The 17,493-nt window shown below is 37.5% G+C and overlaps 1 protein-coding gene across 3 annotated transcripts in view; it reads right to left on the bottom strand.

Moving 5' to 3' along the window:
- The window catches only part of RABGAP1L (RAB GTPase activating protein 1 like), a 261,343-nt gene that overhangs the window by 182,567 nt on the left and 61,283 nt on the right, over positions 1 to 17,493 (bottom strand). For all 3 annotated transcript variants that reach the window (XM_059822057.1, XM_059822058.1, XM_059822059.1), the window contains exon 14: positions 16,406 to 16,556. In XM_059822057.1, the coding sequence (XP_059678040.1) occupies positions 16,406 to 16,556 (151 nt within the window). The remainder of the gene's footprint in view (positions 1 to 16,405; positions 16,557 to 17,493) is intronic.

Here is a 17,493-nt window from a genome sequence, read left to right as displayed (position 1 = left end):
CAAAACCAGTTGCACCCAATATTATTTCTTTAAATTCTCCCAGGAGCACCACTTCTATTTCATCCTCAAAGCATTCCTCAGAACTCAAAGCCAAGGCCACACACCCATAAACTACTCTATGATCAACACTGCATGCGCTTCCAAGTCCTTCTCCATCTCAGCACCATACGTCTGAATGTCACAAGAGCAAACCTGTATGACAAGAAACTCCCCACCATAACCTTTGGCAACTTACTTTTAATCTGTGCCGAAAGCTACAACACAGAGAACGTTCATATGCATAATTTATCTTCTTCTCAAAAAGAGTTTAAAACCCTTCTGAATTATCCACTTCACTCCAATTGTCTTTTCTAAAAATTGTTAACTGGCAGCTACCATTATGTGACAAATTCATGGACGCGTGTCATAAACAGATTCAAATCCACTTTCCATGTATGCAGCTTAGGTTAAATGGTCACAGTACATTCTCCCAGAGCATCTAGTTTAATCTAGATGGGCTGCCTGGAAGCGCGTGCCTAGTCACATGGACAATTTACATTTTGATTTGCGTACATAATTGGCACATTCCACCCTAAACTTTTCCTTTAATAGATTTTTAAAAATAGTGCTTCCTCAAGGAGATAAGAGGTGGCTCAGAAAAACAGTGAACAACTAGGATTATGTAGGAGAAAAAGTCATAGCTTCAAATGTTGGTGTAGACAAAAATCAGTTAAGAACTAAAGATTGGCTATTTCTTTTAGTGCAGGATCTACTGAGGAGCAGGTGGTACTGATGCTAAATTCGGACTAGTAAATCCAATTCCACTATTTCTTGAGAACAATAAAGCTGAAAACAACCAAAGTAAATTGTGAATTTTAGAAGACTATCTTTAAACAAAGTGTTAGTCTATTACTATTCTGCCACTTTTGTGAAGAAATGGGAAAGAGGAACACGGAAAGGATATGGCATGAAAACTATCTATAAACTGAAGCGTGGCACAATTTCTTTTTATGGATTTTAAGCTCAGCTCCATTTAGACCAATTTTTCCTCCCAGCTGGAACTGCTGAAGAGGTATCACTTATATTCTCTTACAGCATGGAGCCTATGTCAGCACACACTTGCATCAATAACCTTATACGAGAAAGGACCAGGAATAGCCTCCTACCAAAAGCAGGCTAGAGGGAAAATCTTGTGAACAGTAGCAGCTGAAGTAGACTCCTGGCTAACTCACAGGCATGGAACCCGGCAGTGATAGATGTTTGGAAAATGCCGCTGAAAGCAAGAGTTACCGATTTATTTTTTTCCCAGAGTTAAAAATTGGCTAATTAAAATTTATAAAATCATCTCACATCTGATAACTAGTTTTCAAGATTAATAACTTCTAAATACATTCAACTTCCAATAACTAGCAAATTTTGTCTTAAATTAGTTTGATTGTATTAGATAATGAGGACATTTATATTTATAGCTAGAAATTGGCACATGTAAAATGTTATGCGAGCTGAGAAATGATTTTTTTTATTCAAAAAGAAATACCAAACCTGACATTACTTGCCATCTCTAAGAAAAAATATGGAATTAAACATATACTTTATCAGTACTAAAACCAGGTTAAATACAAAGGCAGCATTTTTGAGAGAATCTACAAGTCCTTTTGGAAAGGACACTATCGGGGAATATCGAAGTCAGGTCTACAGATTAAGTCCAACTTCTTTCACCAATATTAAATTCATACATAAACCTTTCCCCTCTGCTCAAAATTATGGTTTGAAGCTAAATGTCAATCTCTTAATTCGTGTATTTTTGAGATATAACACACAAAACTTCCCAAAACTCGGCATATCAACACACTGAACTAAATACCGGCCTGTAACTAATTGACAGTATGCCTGGGAAGGGCCATAGGGGAAGAAATGGAGGCAACGGGTCCTACCCGCTGTATTTGCGTGGGATGCTAGTGGCCATCCTTTTTATATGGCCACTAGAATTCATTTGGCTTGAAAAGGCAGGCAGCGTGTTTCCTGAGCACCCTTCTTCCCAGCATGTCTGTAATGTCTGCTGCAGGAACAAACTGAGCATCATTTGTTCTCATACTTTTAACGAAAGATAAGATGAAGAATGACATGACAAAAATAGAGTTACTCGCTGCAAAACTTAAACAGCAATCTTTACAACAATCCTACAATAAGGAACAAGAAAACAACCAAACAAACAGAAAGGAGGACAGCTTTCAATAGCATAAAGAAAAATGCTTCCCGATCAGTAGCAGTTGCCTATACCTTATTTATAGCCATTCCATACAATGAAATAAAGATATTGGAAATTACTCTCTAACAGTTCTGGTTTTCAAATAAACTAACTACAACACGCAAAAATGAAATCTCAACCGCAATTTTCTACAAAGGAAAGGCTTTATACAGTGATTTGCATTATTTTTTCTGCATAAATTACGAAAATACTCAGTAGTCAAAAAAACTGCCATAGAAATGGAATAAGGCTAGATTTAAAAAGAAATTATTTTTCAGCTTATATTCTAACCACAGTGCTCACAGGGGAAGCGCTTTGCTACATTTCCTTTCCCCCCCAAAGAAGGTTCTTTGTAAAACAAAGCAAAAAAAAGTGAGGAAAAAAATGGTTACATTCAAAAAGCTATATTTTATTGTTATGGCAACTGATGTGCTAAAAATAAAGAAATAAAGTTGTTATGGCAACTAGAATTTTAAAGGCAGTCAAAAGTAGAATAATCAAACATTCTGCTGGCTTAAAATGTAACGTCTATGACTCAATTTTCAGAAAGAGCTTCAGAGACAAGTAGTGGTTGATTTTTTTTGGATTCTGCTTTGGAGATCACAATCAGTACAAGTTTCAGAGAACTCTACAGAGACATGGGAGGGAATCAAGGTCAACAGAAAATTAGTCATTTGAAGTTCTCATGGTCAGTAGGAAGAAACACACACCTTATGCCACTTAATTAATGTCCTGGCGACCTTACCTAGATCGATAAAATGTATCAGCTGATTATTAAAATAAACAGCAATTGGACAGTATTTATGTCACTCATCACAATGATCTAAAGACACTATATAACTAAAAGTTACTTAATGATTTTAAATTAAGGGGAATACCAAAACTCATCTGTCTGAAGCAGCAGAGTTCTGCCCTTTTATATGTATAGAATTATAAAGGTGACTATAATTACAAGGTCATAACATATTTAAATTTCCAATACATGCTTGATCATCATTACAGGGCTCCTAGCTATAGAAGCACTTCCATGACACTCTTAGAGAACTCACTGTCTCCTATCCAATACTTGTCAGATTGTCAAAATTGCTACTTTAATTAAAAAATGAATAGTGTGCACTGCAAAATGTTCCGAAGCCCATACTCAGATAACCCTTAATTAATACTAAGCAAAGTATTTAACAGGTACATCAGAGAATTACGACTAGAAACAGTAACTTCTACTGGAAATATCTGCATTGGAACCATGTACATAGCATGTGCTAGCAACCCAGTGTAAGCTAATATTTTAACACAGTATGCGCCTTGTATTTTGTCTTCACTGCAGTTAATCAAGGTTCCTACTAGTGTTACTGATAACTCTTTTCTGACCCATACGAAGCGTCTCTCAGCTGAGTCCACGAGAGCTTTCAGCCTGCAGGAGTAGCATGGCCAAGAATGCAGATCAAAGTCAGGCTCCTCCTTCACTTGTACTAAAGGGAAAACAATCAGATTGACTCCTTATTGCAGCACAAAAATCAAGAGATGTACACTGGAAATTCAAACAACACGCAAGGGAGTGCAGCAAGGATAACACAGACAAATTGAAGTCTATTTTTGTAGTTTTGCTTCCCCAGCTTCAGTATTAATCCTTGAAGCTAGATATTCATTCCCTCTTAAGCATCACATGAAGCCACAGGTATTTCTAGAGATGGAAATAATATAGGAAAATACGTTAACTAATGAGTCTGTGAGAAAGTCAACAGCTTCTGCAAAGGAAATTCCATGTACAACAGTCACTATACATAAATTTTCATCAGGCAGGATAAATCTTAGACATATGAATATCAAGGCTTTAAATCAAAGTTTTCGAAGTATTCCGTCTAATGCTTAGGCTACAGGAGCCAGGCTGCTTGTTTTCAAGGTTTGCTGCTGACTCAACCAGCTACTGAAGACAAAAGACATGCTGTTCTGAGCTTTCTATGAAATTACTTTCCTCATTGTATAATACTCTAAACTTAATCAAGTGCATGGTTGCCTGAAATGTAAGTCTTCGAATTCAAAGAAAAATGTGCAGCAGTACAAATATCACTCCACTTAACTGACAGCTATGCAAATCCATTGCTTGCAGTCAGCATTTGGGGGTCACATTTCTTTGTATATCAGGTACAGCCATTCTGCACTGAAAATGTATATAAATATACAAAAACATGCCAAAAGAATATTTATTCTAACATTTGCAGGCACATTTTATCCCTAACGTGTTTCTATATTTTCAGTTTTCCATAAAAGAAGAATTTGAGAGCAAGCATTTTCATAGAGAGGCAAAGGAAATCCTGGAAGGTGTGACAACAAAGACCAAAAGTGCTTTCTGAAACTACATTTAGAAATTCGTGAAAGAAAGGTGGCATCGTTCCAAAAGGTACCTCTAATTCCTTTGTCATATAGGTCACCAGAAGCATACTTAATTGGACTGCAATGCTATATTAACCTAACGGAGACTCCCCGAAGGCTGTCCTTCCTGCCCTGCCCCAGCTATATGCTCCCATCTCACGCCTTACACCACACCTAGTGACAAACCCAGCTACGCAGCGAATCCATCTCATTGCTGTAGCCGAGAAACGGGGGGAAGGACATTTTCTAAATAAAAATGTACAAATTACTGTGATGTAACAGCCTTGCAATCGTTAGATAGAGTATATCGGAGAGATGGAACACGCAGTAAATGAAACCTCTTCTGGCAAGCACACTGCCTGGATAAGGCACAGCCTGAAACCGCAGCCCCCATGTACAATGACTTAATTTTAGATTCAAGCTGTATGTTTTATTACCTAGTCAAAAAAAGGCTGTATTTTGAAACTGGATTGCTTTAGAGACAAACCAGCCATATGAAGATGGCTTTGTCATATGCAGCATATAATTAAAAACCGTGAAGCTCTGTATCATCAACATTCAGTTGTCAGTTTAAAAAACAACTGATGAAAATACACAACAAGAAAAGAAATTCTTAGCCACCAAAATATTTGGGTATGTCCACAGAAGCCTACATAAAAGATTATTAGAATGAGTAGATGCACTAGCAGACTGCAACTGATCTCCTTTGGGTTAGTTTACCTCAGCAGCTGCAAATTTGCTTGCTGATAGGGGACATTACTCTTGGCTGGTATGAGCATACTCATCACTACAAAGGGAAAAATATGTTTAACCGACATGGGCTGTAAAGAAGATCTATAGGTCTCTCATCTCTTCTGAAGTGATTACTGTAAAATGTCCTTAATACTAGCTCAGCCCCTTAGAAGAATATCCGAAAGAACATATGAATAATATTGCCACTTGGGGTTTTATCATAAAAAAGTCATACATAAATTAAGGTAGCAAAAGGTACCAGAATTCACCCCTATATTAAATTCCAGTTTGAATTCAAGTGATGGATTCATCCCTTATGTATGTTTTCATTTTTCTACACATGCAGCTCAAGCCTTTCTGGTTTTTGTTACCATTTCAATTACTGTGAATTGCCCTTTGCTAGCTGTACACTGCTGTGGTAAAACATGCTTTAATAAAATGTTGACCACCAGTACTGTTGTTGACAAAAGCATTTTAAGAGACTTTAAACACCAACTGTGATTCTTAGGAGAAAGAAAAAAAGCTAGATATAAAGTATACTTTTGGATCCTTTGATTCGCAGTGTTCTTCTCTAAGCATTGAGAGCGCTCTGTTTAATTCTTATGGCATCAAACATTAACATACTGAAGCCAGCAATTAATAGTCAGGAAAAGGTGGTTTGGTCTCTTAAATAAATGTATTTAAGAATTTTGAAACATTAAACTTTCATAAGATAGTCTCAGGAAATATTGCTTATTTTAAAGACTGACTTTGCATCTTTTTCCGTGTAAGCAAGTACAGGACCCCAGATTGGGCTTTTAGAGAAAGTAGTGCCTGATGGCTTGAAACAACCTTTCAAAAATCACACACCAGAATCGACAAGGAAGTTGCCCTCAGCTTTAATTCAGACACAAACCATTCCAAATACAAATTACAGCTAGTAATTCGGATTTTCAAGAGACATAGTAATTTTTAGATAGAGTCACTGCATTTGCATACGTGAGCCACGTGCACTGCCAACGCGGCAGTTCAGCAACCCAGTGACGCACAAATGGCCTTCTTATTTCAAAGTCAGACTGAGGCTGGCCTGAAATTCTTTTGAAGAACTAACGTTACTGTTTATTTGCACGTGCAATAACAGAAATTTCTTGGCCTTACAAACAAGACTTTTAAAATCCAGTTACTCTGATTTTCAGTGCAGTCTTCCGATTTCCGGAATGTGGATGCTACACAGATACTATCACCTAATTCCTCTCATGCTAACAACTGCTCCGGTACAGTAACATACAAATCCTGATGTTTTGTCTCTTGCTCTCACCTTCAGCAGCTCCAGCCCTTGAGTAACACAGCCTCCTGAACTCCAGTTACACAACCTTTGTTTGAAAGCAGGGGATGGTTAGGAAGAAATGAGTTTCAGATGAGAAAGTAATGCCAAGAGAAGGTTGATTGTTAAAAAAAAAAAGTATGTTCTCAGGAATTGCAGCTCTCTTGCAACAGTCCACATACTTAACAATTTGCTTCATCTAAGCAGTGCCCTATGGTGTAACAGATAGATGCATACACACAGAATGAACATCCATGACATAAAGACAACACACTGCAAAGAACTTCAGATATTGTCCAGCTTTACTCAGTGGTGTAGAATACCATTTTTTAAAACGTCTTCTTACTACGGCTGTTCTTTCAGCATCAGCATCGTTACTGCTACTGAACAGCTGTTAACAAACCAATATTCAAATTAAACTAGGATACCTATTAATGTTTTATCTAGGAAGGAGTATCATGGATTTTTAAAATGAGCTCTGAGGCGCCAAGCATTTACCAGAAGTACCAGCTATTCCTGCACACTCTGCTGTAAAGAAATAGTGAGACACTGAGACGTCCCTGCCCCACCCTACCTAACAAAACACTCTGTATCTGCATCAATATACATATAGCCGACATCTATGAGACTATCAATTTTAATATCAATTCTTCCAGTAACCATCATTTAAACCTATTCAGGCCATAATACTGATATTACCCAAGGTTTTATCATTCTGTTTGAAGCGATGGGCAACATGGTCCCCTGGTTTTGCAGGTAACAGATTTTAAATTCAGACAGACAAAACAGAATGCGGTCTCCAAGAGGGCAAATGCAAATCTCATTTGCACTCTACCCTTCAGAACAAACGTGTCAATTTATGTGACTTTTAGAGCCAGTAGGTCATATAGTGCCCCAAGAGCCAGGAATTGCATTGTGAGTGTCATTTTAGTGCTGTTGTGTTTATGCACGGAAAAAAAATTGCAGGAAAATTCTTAATGTGGCAGAACATTTTATAATTCTATGCAGGCCCTGAAAAACATATTATTGGCGTTATTTTCTACCTCAAATATCATACATAAAAGTTAAAATTAAGATGACTTAAAAATAAAAATTACTAATGGATGCTGCTCCTTTTTTCCTGAAAAGAGCTGTCACTGAATTGAAGAATTTATCTGAAGATGAAGAGTGAGCACAAGATTTTCCCTTTTGTGCACACAAAATTGAAAGATTTTCTCCACATGAGCTCTAAATGAATCAAAACTTGGCAAATTAAATTCACCTTAGGGACATTTTATTCCTGAGTTTGTAAGAGTAATATTAACATTTACTATGAAACTAGGCACCCCGGTACATTCAAAATAAACTAAACCTTTTATCTGAAGTCTGAATTTAAATGAAGCTATTTTAAGAATTAAACTTCTGTCAACTTCAGCTCTTCAGAGGCAGTATTTTTTCACTAATTTCTAATAAGTATTTTCAGTTCATATATACTTTATTATTCTGCAGTATGCAGCACCACTAAAATAATTCAAACAAGTGGAAGACTGTAACTGTCAGCACTAACGGTTCAACTTACACCAAAAATAAGGCATCCTATCAATCCAACCAGCATAAGATCTGATTTTTCTCTACAAACCACATTAAATTATAAAAATCTCAAGAATCTACTTGCCATGAAATGAACAATCTCTGTTTAAGAGAAGAGTTAAGTAATAGTCACCCCATCCTTACCCTTTCAGAAAAGGTGGAGAAAAGTAAAACTCTTAAGAAAGTGCCTGGAGATACTGAATTTCAAAGAAAAAGGAAACTGGAAAAGGTGCACTTACGTCTCGAAGTGATCAGTTCCTCTAGAATTATTTTGCTTAAGTATCTCATTCAAAAAGCAATAAAACAGGTTATTAGTTATCTCTCTTTTTAGTCAACTGAAAAAATCAGGTCTGTTATAATGATAATTGATCCTTATATAATAGGATCTTTTATAATTGATAAGCATATAGCTATGCCAGTCTTCATACCTAATCGCTCTAAAAGGGAGACCATTCCTAATTAGTAAAGAGAACAAAGATGCAAAGAAAAAAACAGAACAACAAAAATATAATAGATCGGCATTTCTGAAACTTTTAAACTTTTACTGCTGGGAAATTTGTTCAGTGCAAAAAGACAGGCATGCTGTGTTTCTAATAGCCGTAAGGCACGGTACCATCTTCAAAGATTTTGGGATGATTTCTTGTGAAAGGGGGGACCTTTATCATCTTCAGTAGGCTATTTGCCATGAGCACATGTGTCAAAAGAAAAGGCGGTAGTCGTACTGGTTTTGGCTGCAATCCACAACAGTAGTCCCTTTGGAAATATGAGAATGCTTCACTGCATAGACATATTTTTGAAAACCTGATGCAAGAAGAAACCCACACGTTTCACGCTACTCTTGATACTCTCACATTGTTTGTGACCAGACTGCTTAACAAACAACAGAGCCCTGATGAAATGGGTTGCTCCCCACTGGGCTGGGCAGAGAACATACAAGTTACTCCTCACTACATGGAAGCATGAACTCCCCCATTTTCAGCTAGGACAAACAGATGCAGCATTCTGAACACAAATATTTGCTACAAAAATACTCTAATGTTTCAGTCCATTAACCAACCTGCTGTGGCAGCTGGTGAACAGTCATCTTTTTAATTAGACACCATTACTGATTAATTAGTCTCAGAACACTGAGCAGTAGAACCCTGCACGATGCCACTGGGACCAAAAATATTGCTCTTCCTAGTGCTAACTCAATATCCTTTGGTACTGCTGCAAATAACAAGCTTGATTAATTTTCTACTCAAACTAAAATAGCCTTCCTATGTAAGTAATTCTCTCAATCCACAGCTAAACTGTTTCAACCCAACAGTTTCCCACAAATAAATAAAACCACACACACACAAACATGGCATCAAGGCACCACTTTCAAAGTTAACTGCAGTCAATCCTATTTGCACAGGCACCGTGGCCCATTTGTAATCTCCTCCACTTCCCATTTACTGACTATGCGAGCAAACTAGCAATAAAAATTAAAAAGCCAAGTAAATATTAAGTATGAAGCAAAGAAGCAAATACCTTTTCTTCTTTGAACAGGTTTGGTAATTTCAAAGTGTAAAAAGTAAATACGTTTCTACATTAGGTTTACATGAAAGTTGATCTTTACTTGAGTCCTTTGAGATCAGTTTGCAGATACGTGCACCAAGGAAAACAGATAATTAAAGTTAATTCAATGCATGGAAGATTGTACTTAAGCAGATGGTGAAACTTCAACAACAGTATTTGCTATTTTTAGCTGTCCATTTTCTAACTTTTAATTTTGGACAAGAGACCACTATTACCTTTGGCAGAAGAGATGATACAGCCATCCATCTGTAGGACTTCTCATAGTCCTACCACTATGAAATATTTTCTGTTCTTATAATAATGAAATACAGCTGTTAAAGAATTTCAAAGGTTTTTCTCTACTGTAGCTCTTCCTTTTCCGTAGAGGTTTGTAACAGAAGTGTTAAGATGGATCCAACCACCAGCCAGTTGGAGACCCGCAGCAAAGCTACAGCACATCAACTCTGCCAAGAGGAAAACAGGGTGGCAGCTGCAAACCCACCCGCAATGAGGAAACAGAGACAAAGGGCAGCAACGCTGCCTAAGATGTACACAGGCTGAAGCCAGCAAGCTTCTGAGGAAAAAGACCACACCATGAGAATTGTTTGGCTCGTAAAGAGTACCAAAAACTTGTCAAAAAACCAGTCTGTTGTCACTAACCAAGAGAAACCGAAGAGGCGTAGGGATGACTTTATAGCCAGCAGCCCTTGTCCTCCATGTCACACACAACTGGATCCCGGCCAAGGCAGCTGAACACATGCACCGTAGGGCTCGCGACTATGCATTAATTTTCTCGTACCCATGTAATGTGTAATTCCATCAGTCTATGCAGACTGCTTCCATTTGCCATCATTTACTGTTCTTGTCAGCAAACAAGCACTAAAGTTTACTTTTCTGTCTGGCCTGCAGAACTTCCTAACCTGAGAGGTCTCCGGAAATCTGAAACCTTAACTTTCTTTTTTTTTTTCCTTTTTGCTTTATAATAAGCGGGTTTGTCTTGTAGGAATCAGAAATAATAATACTGGTCCAAACAGAACAGATAAACTACATATATTAGCTCTTAATTGATTACATTTCATCCAGCCCAAAAAATGATACATTTGCTCCACCTTCTGCAGCAATGAAATGTACTTTCATATAACTGGTCCCTACTGCATGAGAATTATACCTCTGTGTGATTACTGCCAATTTCAAATTATTACATTACTGAGACAAATTATTTTCAGGACATGGCAGTGTTTAATCCCCAAATCAATGCCTCTCATATTTGCTTCAGACTTTGGAAGAATTCTTAGGATTTTCCCTCTTCTGTAGAGTGGCTTGAAACATTCTTGGCCCAGATGCAAACACTATTACACAGTCAGCAGACAAAGCTATTTTTTGGCCAACTCTTCTGAAGTCTGACCCTTTAATTAGTTATTATCTCTAACTGTTCTGGGCACATGCTCATATTGCCAAAGGAAATTATGATAATAAACAAATAATCTTATTTTTGGTTGTCTTATAAGTCATTTGGAAGGACAGCCATTTAGTCTTTCTTTAAGACCTTCGACTCAAAGTCACCAGCCATCTCAACAATGGGCATTCACATTCATATATAAACTTGCATTGCTTTTGAGTAACATAACACTATCAACATCAACTTTATCTGAAACCAGGTTTCTTTTTTGGATCATACTTTAAAAAATAATAATGATAAATTTAAAACAAGTTTTGTTTTCTTAAACTAGAGCAGCATTTAAAAGTAGTCTATATATGCTGTTAGATGAACTTCATATATACAGCTCATTTCTTAACACAGATCAGATTGTAAATTGAAACTCTTTTATAAAGAAAGGATACATTTAACAATCATAAATCCTACCTTAAAACGGTCCATCCAAAAGTTTTCAAGCTACAGCATGTGAATGACTGCTGCCTTTTTCTGCTTGCATTATTTTACTTATGCAACCACATATAACCCTGACAGGTGTTACTTTCTAAACTTAGGAAAAAGGACTTGAGCATAGGTAGTTTAAAGAGTAATCACTAATAGTACTACAAAACAGGCACTCAGTCCGTAACACTGAAAAGGATGGAAAGGAGTCTTGCCCTACAAATTCAGCAGTGAGAACAGATACAAGAATGAAGCCATCTACAACACAAAAGAAAAATGTTAATAATAGGAAGCACAAGATGTAATAAATAAAACATCTGTCCTGATTCAGATGCAGTAAGTGTTCTACAGCAAGTTGCTTTACGACTGCCATCAAGTGACAGCAGATTTCTAACGATTTACACATCGACAGTGCCTGACACCTCTTCTGAAAGGGACAGCGCAGAGTAAGGGCAGCAGAGCGGCGCAAGGTGGAGTGTAACTATTGCTGAAGACGATTACTGGTCACCTCAATTGTAAAGGAGGTAGACTGTGGCTTGCCACTGGTCAGTTTAGTGAAGCTCAAAATATATCTCGTCATGGGAAAAATTCATCTGAGTCTCTGGAAAGGAAACAGTGCAGCTGAACGTGAAATAATGTCAAGCAGACAGGAGAAAAAACTCTATCAAAGAAGCGGCCCTAGCTTATGCATTGTTTTCTACTTACCTTCTTTTAACAAATGCATCTAACACACTTTTACAAAAGCTTTATACGCAAGTACCAGTATTACCCCTTCATTATCATCACACAAGCAGATTTTTCTCACTCTGATTTGTGTTTGTGTTTTCCTTAAAAAAAAAAAATATATATATATAAAAAAAAAATATGTATTTACCTCTGCTGGTGTATCTTTTATTTTCCCCTTTCTTTACTGTGCCACGTGCAGCAGGGTCAAAAGCCTGTGGCACACACGCCAGAAAGGTAACTAAGGCAGATTTTGATTGTCATACAGTACAGATTTACATATATGTCAGAAATGAAGCAGCTGCCAAATCACAACTCCTACTCTCTAAAATTGTATGCAAGACCTACTATTGTGCTCCAGTCAAAATTTCTGAGAGGCTCATGGTAATCACCAAGCTGGAACTCAGCAGGAGACATGAGATACAGCAAGACAGTGCTTGTCAGTAAGAAAGTATTTGTGAGAGCAGGAGTACTTCTTTCTCCCTTCCCTCCTGGAACTCCAAATGCAGCTATAGATGGGAAATGTATCGGCGTGTGAATGCTCTGATATGGAAAAGGAAATGCAGTTCACTAGCTCATTCTTGACAGACCCTTGACCTCCAGTGCGGAGGACTAGAGGACATGCCTTTTGGAGAAAATAAGTACGGCATTTATTTTTCTAAGTAAGACCAAGATTTTATTTTGCTTTCTGTGCTGAACTGAAACACTAAAACAGGCCCCAAATTACTCTCTCCTACAGAACATATTGAACAAAACTCTTCTCTAACTGAAAAATACTGCAGTAGATTTCAGAGCTCTGCATACGAATGGACATATACAGCATAACATGCATACCAGATCTGTTAAGGGATGTGAATAATAATTGGCCAATCTAACATACTACTTCTGCACAAACTGCACGCAACTGAAGTAGAACAACAAATTTGTCTCTATCACAGTCTCTAAAGTAAATTTAAACTTTGAGAGTCTGCTATCACTCAGTTCATCACAAGGAACACGTTTTTGGCCTGCCAACACCACAATTCTCCTCCTCCACTAGTGAGCACAGTTTCACTAGGAGTTAGCCAGCCATACTGCAGTAAAGTTCCAGTTTTTACCAGATTTCTCTCTGTTCCCCATAAGAGGGAGTCATAAATTAGGTATCATATGTTCAATATTAATAACTCCAGCTATTGGGCTCACCTTTTAAGCTATGATAGTAAAATGACAGTTTTCCAGATTTGTTCCTGAAGTTAGCCCTCTGACATTTTCTTTAGGAAAAAATTCCTTTAGATCTCATAATCAAAGAAGTCAAAGATGCTTTTAAAGCCAAGCCTCATTCAAGAAAACTGGCTGGCATTCCTTAACCTTACTGGTAAGTACTGGCTAACACTGTATCAATTACTAGAGTACTCCGTAGCATTTTGCTATAGCCTTACACAGTTCAGCCATGTTATTTTGATAACCGGACAAAAAACCCCAACTGCACCTATATAAACTTACTTTCTTAGAAATCCCTGGGTGCAGAGATTTTTCTAGTGATTTCCCAGTGCCCTCCTTTTCACTGAAGTACTGCAACTGGCAGTTTAGCCAAACGGTGCCGGTAAGGCGGGATGACCAGAAAGGGGAAAGGACCGGGCTGTTGGGAGAGCAGGCTCTCGTGAAGGAGCTGCTACAATGAGCTAGGAGATAGAGCAGCATGGGACAAGGTGTTAGGAAAGGTTCAGAGAAACCAGGCAGTAACAGGGAGCTGTTTACGGGAGAGAGCTGTACTAGGGGGAGTTGTGCGAGGAGGTAAACAGGCAGCGGGTCGAGTTCGCAGATGCTACTACCACCTCGTAGCTTCTTGTATCTCAGCACACTTTATTCTCAAGACTGCAAGTGCAGAGCACTGCCACCTCTAACCACCTAGGAATGTCTTACAGGAATACACTCAGGAATGCACACCCTTACAGAATATACTACTAAAATGGTCAAGGCACACACAAAAATATCCAGCTTCCAGAAGTGAGCCTAAACAAGAGAGAAACATTAAGCAGAATGACCAAAACACAAGGAGACAATGTGTAAAGATACGCATAAACCGAAAGAATCAAGACGAAAGCTATGCATTTGATGGGAAGAAGAAATAATTACAGAAAAACTAAAGTACACGTTGTTGGAATATTGGGATGGTAGCGTACAAACAATGCAGAAAAAAGAAACCACTTCTGCTTTTTCATGCAGGAGAAGCAAGTGAACAATCATTAATACCCAAATAACTCTGGAGTATAACATGCGTATTATTATTGACACACATAACACTACAACACAGCTTTTAGTAGGATTCAGAGAATACTATATACCCGCCTTTCTCTCTCTCTCTCTCAAATAGCTTAATTCACATTACCAACACACCAAAATGAAACTGAAAGAAGTTCTGTTCACAGATATAAATATCAGATAATAATTCATTAAAAAATTAGCTGACAAGTTTTTCTGGAGCACCCAGTATTAACTGTTCCTAAAAATGGGCCTTAGCTTTGGTTTGGCATAGGCTCTCTCCTGTTCATTTCTTTTCATGAATCCTTTCATGCAATGTATGCCAAATGATGTGATCACCAGCAGTTAAATATAGTCAGACTATAGAAGAAATTTTGTGATTTCAGAATAAAAGTGGTTTAGTTCAGAAGAAAACCTCATTTTGTGTAAACGCTTCAGTTCAGAATAGGATTTAATTTTCTAATCCGTAACAGTATAATATTTCATATTAAATACTGTATGCAATATGATCTTCCAGAATATACGTCACTGAAATATTTCTATCTTGAAAAGGCCAAGTGTAGCAAGGTATTTTTAAGGCATGAGGCCCTAGCGTCAAGATAAGGCTTGCATTTTAGAAGTTTTCCACTCCCTCCTCCGCTGTGAAACAAACATCTTCCCCACTTTTGGAAAGCAAGAGCAAAATAATGGAGGTGGTTTTGATGCAACATACAGCTGACAGATGTCCTGCGAATGGTTTCTAAGGAAAATATAACCCAACTACAACGTCAAAAAGAAAAATTTACACTAACAAAACATCCTTCTTCGTTGGTAAAGGAAAAGGAAGCCATGAGGACAGATCTCACTCTGGGGACGCTTTTAAACTTTACAAACATAGAGGGTAGGTCAAATTAAGAGGACAAGTATCAAAAAGATATGACAACATTATGAAAGGAAACTTTTGCTAACAACGTCTACACCAGAACTTTTGTATGGACAGATGATTCATTCCCTAGGTAACTGATCCAACACTTTGTATGAGCAACATCTAGAATTATCTTCATCCATTTCTGCCATTACAACCATTTTTGAGACTGCTGTTTTTCTCAGCATGTGTAATTACCCTGCAGTGGCAAGAAGTTTAGAACCCCAAATGGTGAGTTTACCTCCTGACACTGCAGAGAGTTTTTGCTACTACAGCACAGTGGTTCTCGATCTTTCAATCACAGCTATAAGCAGTCTGGAACATCTATGCAGACAACTTCTTACAATGTTTACTGACTGCACGGATGACATTAGGATACAAAATGGGAAGAGATTCCCAACAGGATTCTCTTCTCAAATCGCCCATACAGCAAGGAGACTGGTTTCCTGCTAGGTAAAAATGTTTTTAACATTCTTTTTTAAATAAACAACAAAACAAGAAACACCCAACTTTGTGGGGTTTTGTTGGGTTTTGTTTTGAAACTAAAACCCAGAAAATTAAGGCAAATAGAGAACAGAAACTGTTGAAAAAACAAAGCGATGAATTTGAGTTTATAAAAAAAAAACCACCAACCCCAAAACCAAACACCTGAACAACAAGCCAATGTGCTTATTATCATCACAGCAAGTGAACAGAAAGCTAAATGTCAAGCATTACTACAGATATAGGTCAGCGATTTCTATTGTTAATGCCATTCAGCAGGTACCCATGGCAGGAGGTAAAGTCACCTAATCACAATTTCAGCTGCTTAAAACAAGTCAATCTGTTTCACTCTTTTGCTACTGTGTCACTGAATAAAACTGCTGCTCAGTAGAATTCATTTTAACCAAAGGAAAAAAAAAACCAAAACCCACTTACCATTGTGATGAGAATTCTGTATTTATCCAGCATTGCCTGGTTGTCGTGGCATCCTGCCAGCAACTGCCAAACCTCTGCCCTTAGTGCTTCCGGAACACCGCTTTTCACCAGGGTAGATAATCCGTTTGGTCTCACAACAAGATTATTGTGCCTGAGAAACAGACAATCATTTGCCTATTATACTTCAACTACAGGAGTAGAAAGCAAGATAAAAAAATATAAAAAGTTTTTCAAGTTTCCAATGTTATTCTGAAAAGTAGAGTCAGCAACCGGCAACATAAACTTTTCTTCCACTGGTTAGGCTAATTAGCATTTGTCAGATAGAAAGCAAAAATTCTGCAAGGATTTATAATAAGAACCAGTGGCAAAATGTAGTGATATCCAAAATCTCTAGGTTTAGAGAAATTAATGAAAATTAGAACAATAAACAATTGCAGAAATTGAACTCAACTGGCTAATGAAGAACAATTTGAATTGAAAGAGAAAACTATGCCATCTGTGCAGACAATTCAATTTAAATAATTGTTCAACATATAAGTGTAGCTTAAGTTAAGAAAAGGAAATTAAAAATAACATAAGCCATATAGAGAAAGAAATTTTGGAAAACACATAAATCCAGTTTTAAGAGTACTAACATGAAGACTGAAGTTCCAGGTTTACGCTTAATGCCAAGAGTATGCTGCAAGTCCCACAAAGCAGTTACACTTGCACATACCTCAGAAAAATCCCACCATTCCAAATAAACTTGCCTATTAATTTGAGCTGGTGTTTTACTAACTGTTTGTACACACACTAAGAAATGTAGGAAGGCAACTGCAGGATGACTTTTTTTGTTTTTCCACACTGAATGATTAATCCTACAAAAGTTGGTATATAGAACTATGAAAAGGCTGTATTCAGACAGGTTGAATACTAAAGATAGTGTGTTTTTCAAAAATAAGCCAGTCACTGAGCCCATACATTCAGGATGAAATCACTGCACGGGCACAATATTGCAGAGCTTTCAGTCGCAAATGTTTAAAAATCCTTTTTGAGATAATAGTGTTTACTGATCGAGATGAAACCTCACTTTGACAACTTACGGCATT

The sequence above is a fragment of the Gavia stellata genome, chromosome 10, assembly GCF_030936135.1.
Source record: "Gavia stellata isolate bGavSte3 chromosome 10, bGavSte3.hap2, whole genome shotgun sequence".
NCBI lineage: Eukaryota > Metazoa > Chordata > Aves > Gaviiformes > Gaviidae > Gavia > Gavia stellata.
The sequence above is the reverse complement of the archived record's forward strand: the minus strand, read 5'-3'. Positions and strand labels throughout refer to the sequence as shown.